Raw genomic sequence first — 14,689 nt, 5'->3', positions numbered from 1 at the left:
CAAATGGCATTTATTTTTAAAAGATGCTACTGAAATGCATGTTCTCGGGAAAAAAAAAAAACCAAAAACAAAACAGCCATACTTCTTGATTAATTAAAAAAATATATATCACACTCTCAGAAAGCATTTTCTCATTATAAGCTCAGGTTGCTCAGGCTGAATTTCTTTGAGAAAGATCAGTTTATTTCTGCAGCTCACTTACTATTTGATATAAGACTTTATTTTCAAAGTCTGTTGACACTAATGGAAATATACCCATTAACTCAAGTACACTTTGAATTAGATCCACTGTAAATACTGAAATACATCAGATGCATTGCAGAAAATTTAACAAAGGCCTCAGGCTAAAATTAATTGTTTATCCATTTTGCAATCCTTATCCTAATATTTGGAAACTTTAATATAGCAAGTAGATTCAATGAAGGCCAGTTAAAGCAGGAAATTAAAAAAATTAAGACTCCAGGGCTATGTTGCAGCAAAGTACTGCAGAAGCTTTTGAAGTCTGCTTCTTGATGATTTGTTTGGAATGCTGCTTTAGCTGAAATTATACCAAATCACAGTTTATGGCTTATCCTATTTAATTTTCCTATTATAGTGTCAGTGGTGCTTCTCTGTGAGAACAGCTCAGGTCTGATCCATATAGGGGATCACCTAACAGCAGTATTCACTGATGATGATAGTCCATGAGTGGCACTTAAAGGTCTATTTCACCTTTGCCTGACGTATGTGAATTGCTTTTCTGTAAAGAGGCTAATTACATTGTTTTCCTGTTAAGAGGCTAATTACCTTCACGTTTGAAAATTGCTTTTGCTGGATTAGATGAAAAATCTTTCTGAAATGCATGAAGGCTTTCTGTTCAAACCACCTTTAACCAGACTGGGTTGTTCAGGCAAACTCCCACATAGCTAGCCAACGGGGTCTACTCTGGAAAAAGATGCACCCTCTCTACTGATAGGAGTGTTACATCCTTATTTGTAATCACTCAAAAAAGGAGAACTTCACCTTATTAATTGTTTGCTCCTGAGAGCCACATAGGTGTGAGGAAGGCCTTCTAAAATGCTGTCTTAGGAAGAAAAGATAAGGTGGAGGAAACATTGGTGTCAGATGTGCTGCTGAGTTTGAGAATGTTGGAAAGACTTGCCATACAGTGGGATAGAATTGGGCAAACAAAGTAAGGTGCAAGTAGAATGGGGAGCATCTTCTATTCATCTCTTAGTGACAATTCTTAATTTTAAATAGTTTAGGTTGAGGAGATGTTGAAATGAGTCAACTGTGTGTTCCAAGCACAATTTGTTTATGAAACTGAAGGCAAAGAGATAAATCCTAAGATAGAATATTTGCTCTAATCTTCAGGGCCTTTGTGATAGATATAAACTACCATGGAGCTGGAACTCTGAGATCCCATGGGTGTCACAGGCAGTATTAACTGCCGTAGAGCACGACAGCATCTTAAATTCTGTCACGCTCTTCCTTTTTATTTATAACTCCAGCATCAGTATTTATGGTCACCCCGGAACATTCTTATGACATGAATGTCTCTGAGTGTTAATCATTTCACACTGAAGAAGAGACTGACAGAATGATAACCTTTATATTTTGCTTGTAGCATCTTCCATATTACAACATTAGGATTAGCAGTTCCAGTATTCGGAGTATCTGCTGACAGCACATTCAAATTTTGCACCAAACCCCATTATTTAAAATAAGTTTAGTCTCTACATTAACTTGTCATGTAGGATTTCTAGAAGCAGTTAACTGCAAGGTGCAGATCAGATCTAATAACTTGCACAAACAGAGTTTGTGAAATACAGTTTAATAAATGTTATATCAGCCTTGAAATCAGCAACAGCAAAGGGACTATGTAGGCCAGAAGAAATGTGTGAAGCAAAGAACACAGCTAGAGTGTAAATGATAAGAAGCCCTGAGAGGGAGTGGAAAGAGGTGTCTTCCTCATTTTGGCTTTAATGGCATTATAAGCAAAGTTTTGAAGGAGCCAAGGGTAGAAGGATAGGCAGCCAAGGAAGATCAGAGGCATTTTAGTTCCATAAAGCTTCACAAGGAAAGCTAGTCTCACAACTAGTTGTGGCATCTAAAGTGTCAACTTGTCAAATGTGATCTAACATAAATGCACTGCTTTCCCAGCAAGCTACAAACATGCTTCAAAATGCACTTTGGTGAACTTGCTGGAGGTGATGACCATAAGTAAAATTGCAAAACAAGACATTGCAAAACAAAACAGCATGTAGTTCCAGGAGTTGAAAGGAAGGGTTTTCAGCAGGTTGTGAGGGTCATTTTAGTGTTCACTAACTTGAAGTGCTAAAATAAGGAGACTCGTATGTCTGAAAGGATGTCTGCTGGTCAGTGTGTAGTGCACATCCTTTAGCAATGACCATATGGAGTTACTCAAAGTGTCCTAGCATTTTGGAAGGACATCAGAAATCTTATAGTTGTCATTCTGCATTTAAGTAAAGCTTACTGAGTTGGCACATTATAAGTCTGTTCCCTTGAACTGTGAGGTTTGGGGTAAGGTTGGGAGCACTTTCAAGGTAATAAACTGTAGCTGTCTCTAATTAATTGTGCAAAGCTGGTAACTAAACTACCATTGCATCTGATTTCTACCTTTTTTTTTTTTTTTTTTGGTTTTATAGACTAAAATCCTTGGTGTTTTCTTTATTTCGTCTCAAGAGTTCCTGTCCAATGCTTATGTTTTGGCTGTACTCCTGTTTTTTGCCCTTCTCTTGCAAAGGACATTTCTCCAAGCATCATACTATGTTGCTATTGAAACAGGAATCAACTTGAGAGGTGCAATACAGGTAGCCGATATTAAGTAATTAGTAATTATTATTAATTAATCTATTTTAGTACCATCATGTCTATTTGTAAATACCAATTAGAGTTTTTAAATTCCAAAATGCATCTCTCATAAAATGTGTTGCATGTAACCATTGTCATTAAAGACTGCGTTATCTTAGGCCTGCATTCTCTTTCCTCTGCAGCTTCTTTGATGATCTTATATAAACATTTGTCTGTAATATCTTAATGCTGTATTTCTTATTACCTTTGGGCAGAAATTTGCTGGCAGTAAAGCTGAATGTAACTTTTGAAAGAGTTTAGGTTGTGACTACACCTCTTCTGTCTCAAAGGTGAATCTTTGTAACACCCTGTGCTTTAAAATACTCTTGGAAGTGTACCTGGGACAAGGTTGTGTTGTATTCCCAATATATGAAGTAGTGTCTTATTCCGTGGGTCTTGCCACAAAATCTACCAGGTGTTGCAGAGTCTGTAATTACTGAACAGAAGTAAGATTGGTAAAATGGAGTCCAAAATCACTGTAGAACTGTGGACAGCAGATCAAAGCTTTACATGGTATACAGAGCTCTGTGCCTGGAAATGAGAGCATTAGGGGTAAGATTACAATGTGATATTGCCAAGTGCACTGGCTGAAATCTACCCTCTGACAGCTTCAAAGCCAGCCTTAAGTTATGCTATTTATCCCCTGAACTACATGTATCCTGTGAGAGTCTGTGTGATGGATGGATGCTTTCAATAGCACTGTAATTGTTTGATCCTCTTTTGATTGTACACTTGGAGACAGTTGTCAGCTGCCAGACTTCTTGATTCCATCCATTGGTTTTCCCTTAATAGAGTGAAGTAGAAAATTCCTAAAGAAGAAAAATTTGATCCAAGATATGCATTAAAAAATTGTATGTCTTGTATCTAGCAGAAGAGATGCAACTAACCAAAAAACATATGGACTACACCAAGTGTAAAAGGGGTATTGTTTGGAAAATATGGATACACTGCTTTTGTTTAAGAACAGCTTTCTGTTCTCTGCTCTGGATATTACTCTGAGGCCCAGATAACACAAGCAGTCAGACCATTCAAACTGAACAGTGTAGCCATCACTCTAAACAGCAGAATCAGTATTCATGGCAGTCTCAGTGCCAGTATTTTTATACACTTTTTTCCTATAATGTTTCAATTTTCTTTAAATCTTCTATCTTCTTTTCTCCCCTGTGTAAAACTGCACCTGTTTAGCAAGCCCTGTATGACTTCATGCTTCACAATGAATAGTTGGCACTTGTTCCAAAGACACTTACCGAGTCAGAGTGGCTCCTGTCAACTGAGTCTCATGACTGCAAAGCAGCTCTGTGTAGCTTTTTCCCTAACCAGCTGGTAAAAATATGCTTTGATTATTGTGTATTAAGTTATTGTCATAAATGGTGCTTGATTCTGCGCTGACATAACTACTTAAGTCAGTACAGGACCTGTCACGTTAGTTGTCTGTGAAATAAACTTTGTAGCGTGGCTGAGCTCTCTAGCCAAAATGTGTCAATGTTCTCAGCCAGGACTGTGGTCTTGAGGCTGGATGAGACCTGAATCAATTGCCAAAAAAAATCAAGAAGGATTATAATATATTGAATGTAGTGATGTGTAGTTCTATTAGCACTAGTTACAGCAATGAGAAGCTGGAGGTATCAGTCATAGTAAATACAGGTTTTGGGGCCTTTTGGACAGTAAAGGTTTCATTCTCTTGCTGATTTGCAGAGTTGCAAAAATGGAGTGCTGAGACAGCCATCGTGTACCTAACTGCACTGTGCCCTTTCTGGGCAAATACGAAGACAGTATTTGCCCAGCTTAAAATTGTCATCGTAACACAGGAAGCCAAGCCTTAAGCTCTTCATTCAAGTTACTGGGAACGTTGGTTTCTCTTTGCATGCTGAACTACACCTGTGTTTTAGATGGAGCCGGAAATCCTATTTTATTTCTGAATGTTAACACATTTTGATCTCTCTTCCAGACAAAAATATACAATAAGATAATGCAGCTTTCAACCTCTAACATGTCTATGGGGGAGATGACTGCAGGCCAGATCTGTAACCTGGTTGCCATAGACACAAATCAGCTGATGTGGTTCTTTTTCCTCTGCCCTAACCTTTGGGCTATGCCAGTACAGGTAAGAGTAGAGCGTGCTTTTGTTATTAAAGTGCCTCAGTCTGTAGTGATTGATTGCTTATCAATTTTATGAAGGTAGGCATATTGAAGAAGTGAAAGAATAACTTTAAACCACATTCAAGCTGTTAATAATATCTATAAACTCTGTATGTAATATGCTCCACATCTGTGACAGGACTCTAGGTATTTGGGGTTGCATTAGGATCTTGAGGGCTGCCAAACGTGCTTTGCATTTTCATGAGATCTTGGAGGATGCAGCAAGTTGTGCTATTTCAGTGCATTTATTCCTTCAGGGAAGTTAACTGCAATGTATTGCAGTCATTTGTCTCCTGAATCCCAGCAGAAGCAAAAGAAATAGCAGTTCATTAAAAAATGATTGCTTAGAGTTGATCCTTTGGACATCCCTTCAAACTATTGCTGCCTCATGGATCACTGTGTCAGTGTGAGCTGAAATTCCCCCCCTCACTGACAATAACCAGGCTAGCCCAGCCTGGAAGCAAATGAAAGCTGTATTTACAAAGCAGAATCTACAATCTATGATGAAATGCAATGAATATGTACAAATATACAAAATTCACATACAAAATTCACAACATTTACATATATATACAATCAACAGAAAAGCACAACCAAGCTCCCTTTGCTTCCCCCCAAAGGGGACCCTCCCAAAGGGGCCTCTCTCTCCCAGGAGCTTCCCTCCCAGACCCCCCTTGGACAGAAAGCAGAGTTAGTTAGAGTAGAAAGTTGTTAACTTAGCTGCCAAGGTCAGTGTGTTATCTTCTGCCAGAAGAGAAGAAGAAGAAACAGCAGCCAGACAGCCCAGCAACTGCCCCCACTGCCGAACGCAGAATGTGCAGAGTGCCCACTTTGTTTTGGGTAATAGTTCTTAAACATTTCTATCTATCCAATGGAAGTGTTTAGAACAATCAGGATTTTGTTTTCTTACACCCAATAGTGACTTATTTACATTCTTTCACTTTCTCTGTTTTGAACTTTGCAAGGTAAAAAATTAAAAAGACAGTTTCAAACCATCACATTCTAGCACATAAAATTCCACAGATTTATTTGTTATATGAAATGTTTGCTACTTTATCTTTGGTGTCTTTCATCTCCTGTCTCTAAATACTACTCTCTTCAGTCTCCTTTCCCACATCTGTGACGTGGCAAATCACTGTTCTGAGTTGTGCTCAATCCCCTGGTGACTTTTGGTTCCCTGTCCTGTAGCCTCAGAACATTTGTAATGCCCAGTGAAATACACTGTGTCTTACTGAGTCTTCAATGCAAAGAAAGCAGAGTCCTAGCTCAGAGGGTACTTTTTTGATAGATTAAAATAAACCTAAGTCTGTTGCCCTACTAAACAGGAGTTTGTAGGCAGTGTCCAACGTAGAAACATGGTGTTTTTACCAACTTCATTGTTCCAGTTCTCTATATTGTGCATTGTGTCACATGAACTTGTGGAGCTACTGAAAGACTGATCAAAGCTAGGCTTTTTTCAGTGAATTAGCATTCCTCTGAGTCTCTGAAGTGGTCAGTCTCACTGAATGGCCACAGCATTAATGTAGGTTTACGCTAGTAAAAGGGTAGAGAAGACATAGAGTAGAAAGAGGTCAGAGCAATCTCAGTATAACCTTAAATCATTTTTCAAAGCTTACCCTTACTGAAACAGTGGGCAACTGCAAATTGCTTTGGGAGAGCCAGTACTTAAAACCATAGAAGCCTGCTGCACTTCCATTTAGGAATTTCATGAGAAAATTGACAATAAATAAAACACACAGCTTCTGCTTTCTTCCATCTGCTGTGAGTGTTGTTGTGGATGCTTCAGTGCTAGCAGTAAATACAGACGAAAGAGGCAACAGAGTTTAAATTCACACAGTGTTTTCTAAAAGTCATTTCAAACCCATTCATTTTTTAAAATTCATTTTAAAAACATGATGAAAATCCCACTGTGTTCCTGTCACAAAGGTGGTCTGATTCCAGCATTATGCAAAGCCTGGTTTGGCTGGCATGGAAGTTAGAAAGCTGCAAGTTATCTACCCAGGAATGAAGGTTCCTGTCAAAGACAGTGAGTTCTTGAATGCATCTTGTGTCCTCTCACACAGTCTCTGCCTATGGGGAGTATTTGTTCTTTGGAAAACCAGTTAGTGTCTTCCTGAAATACTTACAGTCCTCACATTTTTGCTGTATGCTTGAAATCTACTGTGGTACCATATGTCTTTTAGTATCTCTGTGCTAGTGAGGGGTACATTGCTTCCAAGAATGCAGTAGGACCTGGAGGAAAAACAAATCTGTCTGAATCTCTGGTAAAACTTTCTGACTCCTAGGAGAGTTGTGTAAAGCTTCAAATCAGGATACTGAACATGTTAAGATGTAACCAGTCAGCATCTTACGAACTGATGGCTTCTTACTAACTAACTGATGGCTTCTTTTAACTGTGCTTTCATGCCCAGGGTTTGTCTTCATGCGAGAGCTGTATGTAATTATAGTTGTTAAAATATTAAGATTCTGAGTGCTTGTAGTCATACAGGTCATAGTGTGGCTGCATTCACACAGCAGAAATCCATTTGTTTCTCTCTTGTGCAGGAGTAACGGCAGCAGGATATAAACTAGTATTCCTGATCTACTCTGGAGAGGTTTATATGCCAGTTAAAAACATTTTACTTAGTAGTATTTAGAAAAGGCTGCTGGATACAGGAATTATCAGAAGGAAACAGTATTTTTTTTTTTTTTAGCATCAGTATGGTTTTCTTGAAATTATAGAGGGGGGAAAAGTGGGAATCAGATTATTTTAAAGTGGGGGGGAAAACTCACAATGATCACGGAAGATGTGCTATGATGCCTAATTGTAAAAGAATAGACAACTGTAATAAAAAAAAATTGTATGAAATATTACATTAAATATGTTTACAGGTTGGCAGTTTGTTAGCAATTCAGTTATCAGAGTATTTTTTGTCCGTTGGCTAGAAGCACCCTGCAGTAAGCAGTCGGTGATTGTATGCTGCTAAAATGATATTTCTGTGTGGCCTTAAGAAGAGCCTGCCCCTTTAATGATAACTTCTAGGGTATAAATAGTGCTAGGCTTAGTCCCACTGTAAGTCTGTTAGTAAAACAGGCTGTGAGAGGTACCCATTTCCTGCATTCTTTTGTAAGACTGCTCTGGCAGCGCCAGGTGGTGAGAGCCTTAGTGCAAGTGAGAGTTAAGCCAAATTCATTGCGTATTCTCTAACACTTTGCTCTAAAGTGCCAGAAGTCACGGACTCAAAGTTTTTTCTGAATGTATGCTTGTATTTGCATTAGAACTCACCCTGCTCTCTAGCAGGTCAGGACAATCAGTGCCAAAGCATGCTCCTGTTTTGTTGAAGGTGCACACGTTGCAAGGCACAGATCAGTGAGTCGTGGTGGGCACAAACGTTTCTCCAAAACATGTTTCCACAACGATCATTCAATACCTTGTTTTAGGAGGCAGTGACAGCAATTACTGGGTGCTTAAGAGGTGGCTAATAAAAAGCTGAACAAGCTTCATTATTAGTCAAAACAAGGTTTTAATTGTTCTGTAGCTTTTGACTGAACAATCAGCATTTCAGCTTCTGCTGTGGATTCTGTAATTATCCCTGACTTTGAAGAACTAGCCATTCATGACAAGTTAGGATTTCTATACAGAACAGATAATTTGAGCTCCATCTTTACTCTGACTGGAATCAATAGGAGCTTTATCATTGCCTTAAGTTACTGTTTGAAGGCCATTGAAATGTATGAAAAGAGGCCTGAGGATGTCCATAAATTGAAAGATGCCCTCAGTAGGCTTGGCTCAAACCCTGGGAGCAAAATGAGGCCCTATAAAGGCTTTTCCCCTGCTTGCATTTCATAAACACCCTTTTTGGTTTCATTGTGATTATTAAAAAATCCTGTATTCTCATCTCTGGTTCATTGGCAAGGATAGCTTACAGTTGGAATGAAAGGCCATTTGTCTATTTCAAAACTGGCTATAAAGCAGTTTCTGGCTGAAAATATTTGCTACCTTTACGTAAATAATCAAGACAGACTAACTAGAGCTATTGGTGAATATCTTACTCATGATATATCTCTGGCAGGTAAGAGCTTTGGAATTTTGATGAAAGGGTAGCAAAGTGTTTCATTAGTTTTCTAAAAAATTGTCATTACCATCTCAGAAATGTTAATGAGAGCCTTCCCATCTGCCAGATGCTGTCCTCCAGCAGTTCAGATATTAGCTATGTACTGTTTATTCTTGCCTGTGTAGTGTGCAGTATGATAAATATAGAACTACTTGCAATGATGCTTACAGATTTCAGCATTTTTCAGATACAAGTATTCACATAATTAAACTGAGAATGTATTTTCTTGGCCCATACCTGACAAGTTTGGCCCTATTTGCAATATAATGGAAAAGAATTTTTATAGCAAAGACTGAACCTTTCAATAGGCAGGATGGGAAGGGGTTGGAAGCAGCTGCAAGCTAGTAGCTCCTCCCTCAGGATCTAACAGCTGGAACAGCTTCCCCCTGTATGTGTGAGAAGCTGAGGCTCTGTTTCTAGACCCAGCCAGCCCCATAACGTCCTTGACAATCAACCAGTAGTGGTGGAAAGCAGGGTTCAGTGTTCTGTGTTGACTTTGTAGTTTTAAACATCTCTGTGTGCTGTTCTGTTCTTTCCTGTATTTGAGCATCTAGATTGCCTGCCCATGAAGGAGCATTTGGGAAGGAGTATCTTGATCTGTAAAGAACAAGACCATTTCATGTTCTGGAAGAGAGCTCTGCCTAGCTCTGCCAGGGCTATCTGACAGAGCTGTTGCAGATTTTCTTTGGCTTCATGTATACTCATGGATTTCCTGACTCCAGATAGAAGCAGATTTCTCATGTATTCATCACTAAAAAAAAAAAAAAAAAAAAATCAATTTACAGTTTAGGCTTTCCTCATACTAGATTTGTGGTGTGTATACAATAGGACTTTACCTTTGTGTTACTGCATATTTAAGTAAATACTGTGACTCATTTTGAAGAGTTCCATTTTAGTTTAATTAACCTGCAAAGAGGCATCAAAGGATTGTTAAGGAAAAAATTAAATCTGAATTTTCATGGTGTGCCTTAAATTCATGAAAATGTCAAAATGGAAACGTGGAAACTAAGGACTTTGTTTTCCTTCATGGAAACACCCAGTTCTCATACATATGTGTGGGAATGGATGGGCTTATGACTACTGAGCTTCAAAATGATGGAAGGAAGTGTTTCTATGAAGATTGAGAGTATGTAAATATAGCAAGAGAGTAGATAATGCATTAAGGAAATACTCAATTTATCCTTTCTTTAATTAAGGGAAATGATGTATGAAATTAACTTTCTATCACTGTCTTCTGATTAATCTATTGGCTTAAGTGGATAAATACGTAGAGTGTGGGTGCTCCAGATTGTTCAGGAGTCAGTCATTAGAATAGCGGTAATTAACACTTGGTGGCTTCTATATCTTGTTTGCATTTATCGAGCTGCTTACAGGAATCCTTTCCATCCAGGCTATGTCCCCAAAGACAAACCGTTCTTTCTTAAGCTGTTTCGCTAACCTTTTTTTAAGTCATGGCCAGTCTGGTACAGAGCCTCCTTAAAACAATTCCATGCAAGTTAGAGTTTATTTGAAGTGAAGATTCTTATTGATAGGATTTATGACATCCCTTTTTGGTCCTCTGGCAGAATGATCAAACTCCACTGTGCCAATGATGCAGAATGTATGATGTTTGGGGGCAGAGTTAGCTGCAGTGGCTGTTGGGTTTAAATGTGCCATCCGGTTACCCTGTGATTGCTCTTTGTATTGCATACACAAATTGAAGTTATCCCAAGCCTTCCTTTCACTTTCTTTTCTCCAAATAGATAATTGTAGGAGTTCTTCTGCTCTACTACCTTCTTGGAATCAGTGCCTTAATTGGAGCAGCAGTAATCATAGTCCTTGCACCTGTTCAGTACTTTGTAGCCACAAAACTCTCACAGGCCCAGAGAAGCACATTGGTAAGTGTCTTCAAAATCATACGTGATGTAAGTGAGGCCTCTGGAAATTATGCATTGGTCTGTGTTTGGAATTGCAAAACTAACCCTGGATATTGACCAGGAATCCATTCTCAAACATTTTGTAACGTTCAAGAATGTGAAAACATGATCAACATAAGCAGTAAAGATGCTGGTTTGGGAGGTTATATTTTTCAACAAGTATGTATTTCCCTAAGAGCAAAAAAAAATCTTAAGACCTTTATAACTTGCAAATGTGCACTGTCAGTAATCGTGGACTGAAATGACTTTGTGCAGTCAGATGGTGCACATAAAGTAACTCATGCAGGGCAAGCTGTCCAAGGGGAAAAGAAGTAGAAATGCTGCATCCAAACTCAGACACCCAGATATATCAAGAGATGTGGAAATTTATCAAACTGATTTATATAAATTACCAGCAGGCAGCCCTAACTCCCACAGCATGCTCCTCAGCTGGGGAGCTTAGGGGTCTGCCAAGTTCCGAGCTGTTGCTTGATCCCTCACTTGTCTATAATTTAAATTGCCTGCATCACTGCTGAGAAAGTTGCCTTGGTTCATAGGAATTACCACACCCAGCTGCTCTGAGCCTTATCCCCAAATTCAGTGACTGTTGCACTGCCAAGCAAGCCATATGAACCTGGATAACTTGCTGAACCCTCTTTCACCACAAATCATGGGTGGTAATGAGAGTTATTTGTGCACCTTGCTGTTTGAGAAGTAATGCCTTCCCATCAACAGTATACACCCCTCTGGATGTGTACAGCATTCATCCCATAGCACCCAAGCAGTCAGCATTACCTAGAAATCACTGCAGATGGGAGCAGCACACTCAGTGCTAGAACTTTTTCCACTGTGCAGTACAAAGATCCTCGAGCTAGCCTGAAAACGGGAAGCAGCATAGCTTCCAGTTGTGCTTTACTGGAAGTATAACTCTAGCAGTGTATTATTGTGCCTGAGTCAGCTGGCCCTGCTCAGCTGCCTGCAGGATCACAACTTCTTGCTAGTGTGGCCTTGCTGCTTTGTAGGCTGCAGCGATATTTCACTTCACGTTGACAGGGCAGAGTTGTGTGCCCAGTTGCAGCTTTATCTGTGTGTTCTGATCTCCTCTGTACCCTGTCAGTGTGCCTGCTGAAAATCCAGCCAGTGTGCTGGGTGGTATCAGTCATGAGAGGCTGCATTGCAAGCGATCAGAAAGCTGACTGAGTAAAATGTTCAGTACAAGCTATGTGATTTAAGAGTGCAAACCGACTGCCTATTCACTTGAGCTCTAGGGAAGCTCACCTTTGTGGAGAACAGTAACAAAATATCTGAGTGGGCAGAACCAGTGAAGTTCACCTGACTGATTACAAAGGGCTGCATGTAATTTTTGTGTGATACAAGTTCTTTAATTATAGTCTTTAAGTAAATACGTATGGAAATCTTGCAGGAGTACTCCAATGAGAGATTGAAGAAGACAAATGAAATGCTTCGAGGCATTAAGCTCCTTAAACTCTATGCTTGGGAACACATCTTCCACAGCAGCGTAGAGGAAACCAGACAAAAAGAAATGACTAGCCTCAAGTCTTTTGCCCTTTATACCTCCATATCCAGTAAGTCTCTTCCTTCATTCTAATCCACTGTTCAGCTGAAGTGCTACTACATTATTAGCTGCTAATGAGTTTACCATTTCTCTGTTAATATTGTTTCAGTTGCTTTAGGCTCTGATCCATACTCCTCACTTTCCATTTAGTGATACTTCCCATTTAATTGAGTAGATTTTTGCCTGTATGGAAAATAGGCCTGAAAGAGAAAATCAGGATTAATGCTTCACAGGACATAGTTGGAGAGAAGCCTTTAAGGGACAAGGTACCTTCAGCCTGCAAAATTCTCCTTTCTAACAGAGCTTTCAGGTGGAAACTTTTGTTGATGCTTCTTTCTCTTTCCTCCTATATTTTGCACAATCCAGTGTGCAACTCACGTTGTATGTGTTGTCTTTGCACTGAAATTCTAGCAGATGGTACTTAAACTTTCTCACTCAAAATTCTGATTCCCTCTAAACCCAAGTGATTCCTAAGAGCCTTCCTAGATCCTAAAAAGGTAAAACATGAAAATCATGGAAATTTCATCAGTCCCTGAACAGATTCTTTTGCCTCATGTCATCTTTCAAGCTGCTATAAGGCATTTATCATCCTTTCAAAAAGGCTACGCCAAACTGAACTCTGTATTTGAGGAGACTATATGCAGCATCTGTAATACTTTAAAAATGAGTGAAGTCATCATGAAGAACCCTTTTTTGTAATCTGTAAGATATTAATGGAATAGAAACTTACAGTGAGAAGTATTTAAATGCCCTAAGGTACCTGTGCAAATATCTTCTAGGCTAATAAAGAAGGCTGTTCCTTAGGAAAATAACTTGCAGACTGGTTGGTATTGTTTGATTTCATTCACCCAAAAGATGCAGCTGGCCAAATGATCACAAAGGCAATGCACTCTGAGGGAAAGATCCTGATCTGACCGAATTTGACTGATGTTACACGAAGGCTTTCTGTGACTTCTGAGGTCAGAATTCATCTCTGGAGATGCTGAACTTTCTGTCTGGAGAGTAGCTTCCGTTTTGACATAAACCAGAATCTAGCTGGAGTAGATGGTGTGACTGGAAACTTGGTCATACACCTGGCTCAGCACAGATGGGCTCCCTTTGTTTGCATTTCTCCATGTGGCGTTAAAAGCTATTTATAGTCAGAGCCACAGGTTCAGCTGTAGGATTGAAGGAGCTGTAGAGGCTTATTTGATTTTTAAGTCCTCACAGCATCATTTTTAACACCTACAAAAAGGTATATTCATCCCAAGGGTACTGCCTAGTCTGTAAAGAAATACTGACATAGTTTGTATTTGTGTTATTAAAAACAATTCTGAATATATACCGATGCTTCTTGAAACACTTCTTGCATGCATTTGTGTTTTTGTCTGTATTATGTTTGATATTTATGTGCATGCAAGACACAGTACATCAGTTTCTCTGCTGGGCTAAACCAATGCAGCTTTTTAGTGTTGTTATGTATCACTTTTGGCTTATAAAGAGTTCGTATAGTGTCAACCTAGGAGTTTCTCACACTCTTTAGCAGAAATTACACTGATCTTTACAAACCTGCACTTGAGCAGACTGTATAGGGAGCATAGATCTAGGAGAATTTCCCAGTTTTCTTACTACACATATAAATAGAATGATAGGCATAATCAGCACGAAGTGTCTGCTAATATTATCGTGAACATGATTTCATTTTTTTAAAGAAAAAAAAATCTAAGAAAGAGGAAGGCACACTTCATAGAACAGTAAGAAAGCAGAAATTGGGAGGGTTATATATACTTTTTTTTGTTGAATCAGCTCTGGAATACTTTATAACTATACTTGCCTATTAACATGAGTAAAATAATGTGTTTGGAGCTATTTCAATTCATGAGGGATAGATTGCATTGGATTACAGAAAGTATACATACAAGTTTCAGGGAAATATTGGATAGACAACAAAAAAATTCAGTTTCAGGACCACACAGGAACTGAATCTCATTTGCCTCACCCCTGTGCCTGGGTCTGTTTTGTACATCTCTGGAACTGGTCATGTTAGCTCTTTCTATAATTTTAATGAAAGTCACCCATGAGAATCAAAGCTGGGCTGCAAAATTAATAGTGACACCTTTTGAGTTTTACCAGTGAATTCCTCACCTGTAGCG

The 14,689-nt window shown here is 39.0% G+C and overlaps 1 protein-coding gene across 1 annotated transcript in view; it reads left to right on the top strand.

Annotated features, from left to right (window-relative positions):
* Positions 1-14,689, top strand: part of ABCC8 (ATP binding cassette subfamily C member 8) — a 69,950-nt gene that overhangs the window by 11,409 nt on the left and 43,852 nt on the right. Inside the window, exons 7-10 of the mRNA XM_054390602.1 lie at positions 2,649-2,813; positions 4,802-4,957; positions 10,829-10,963; positions 12,405-12,567. Of these exons, the coding sequence (XP_054246577.1) occupies positions 2,649-2,813; positions 4,802-4,957; positions 10,829-10,963; positions 12,405-12,567 (619 nt within the window). The remainder of the gene's footprint in view (positions 1-2,648; positions 2,814-4,801; positions 4,958-10,828; positions 10,964-12,404; positions 12,568-14,689) is intronic.

The sequence above is a fragment of the Indicator indicator genome, chromosome 21 (assembly GCF_027791375.1).
Source record: "Indicator indicator isolate 239-I01 chromosome 21, UM_Iind_1.1, whole genome shotgun sequence".
Lineage (NCBI taxonomy): Eukaryota > Metazoa > Chordata > Aves > Piciformes > Indicatoridae > Indicator > Indicator indicator.
This window is presented reverse-complemented; position numbering and strand designations above follow the sequence as displayed.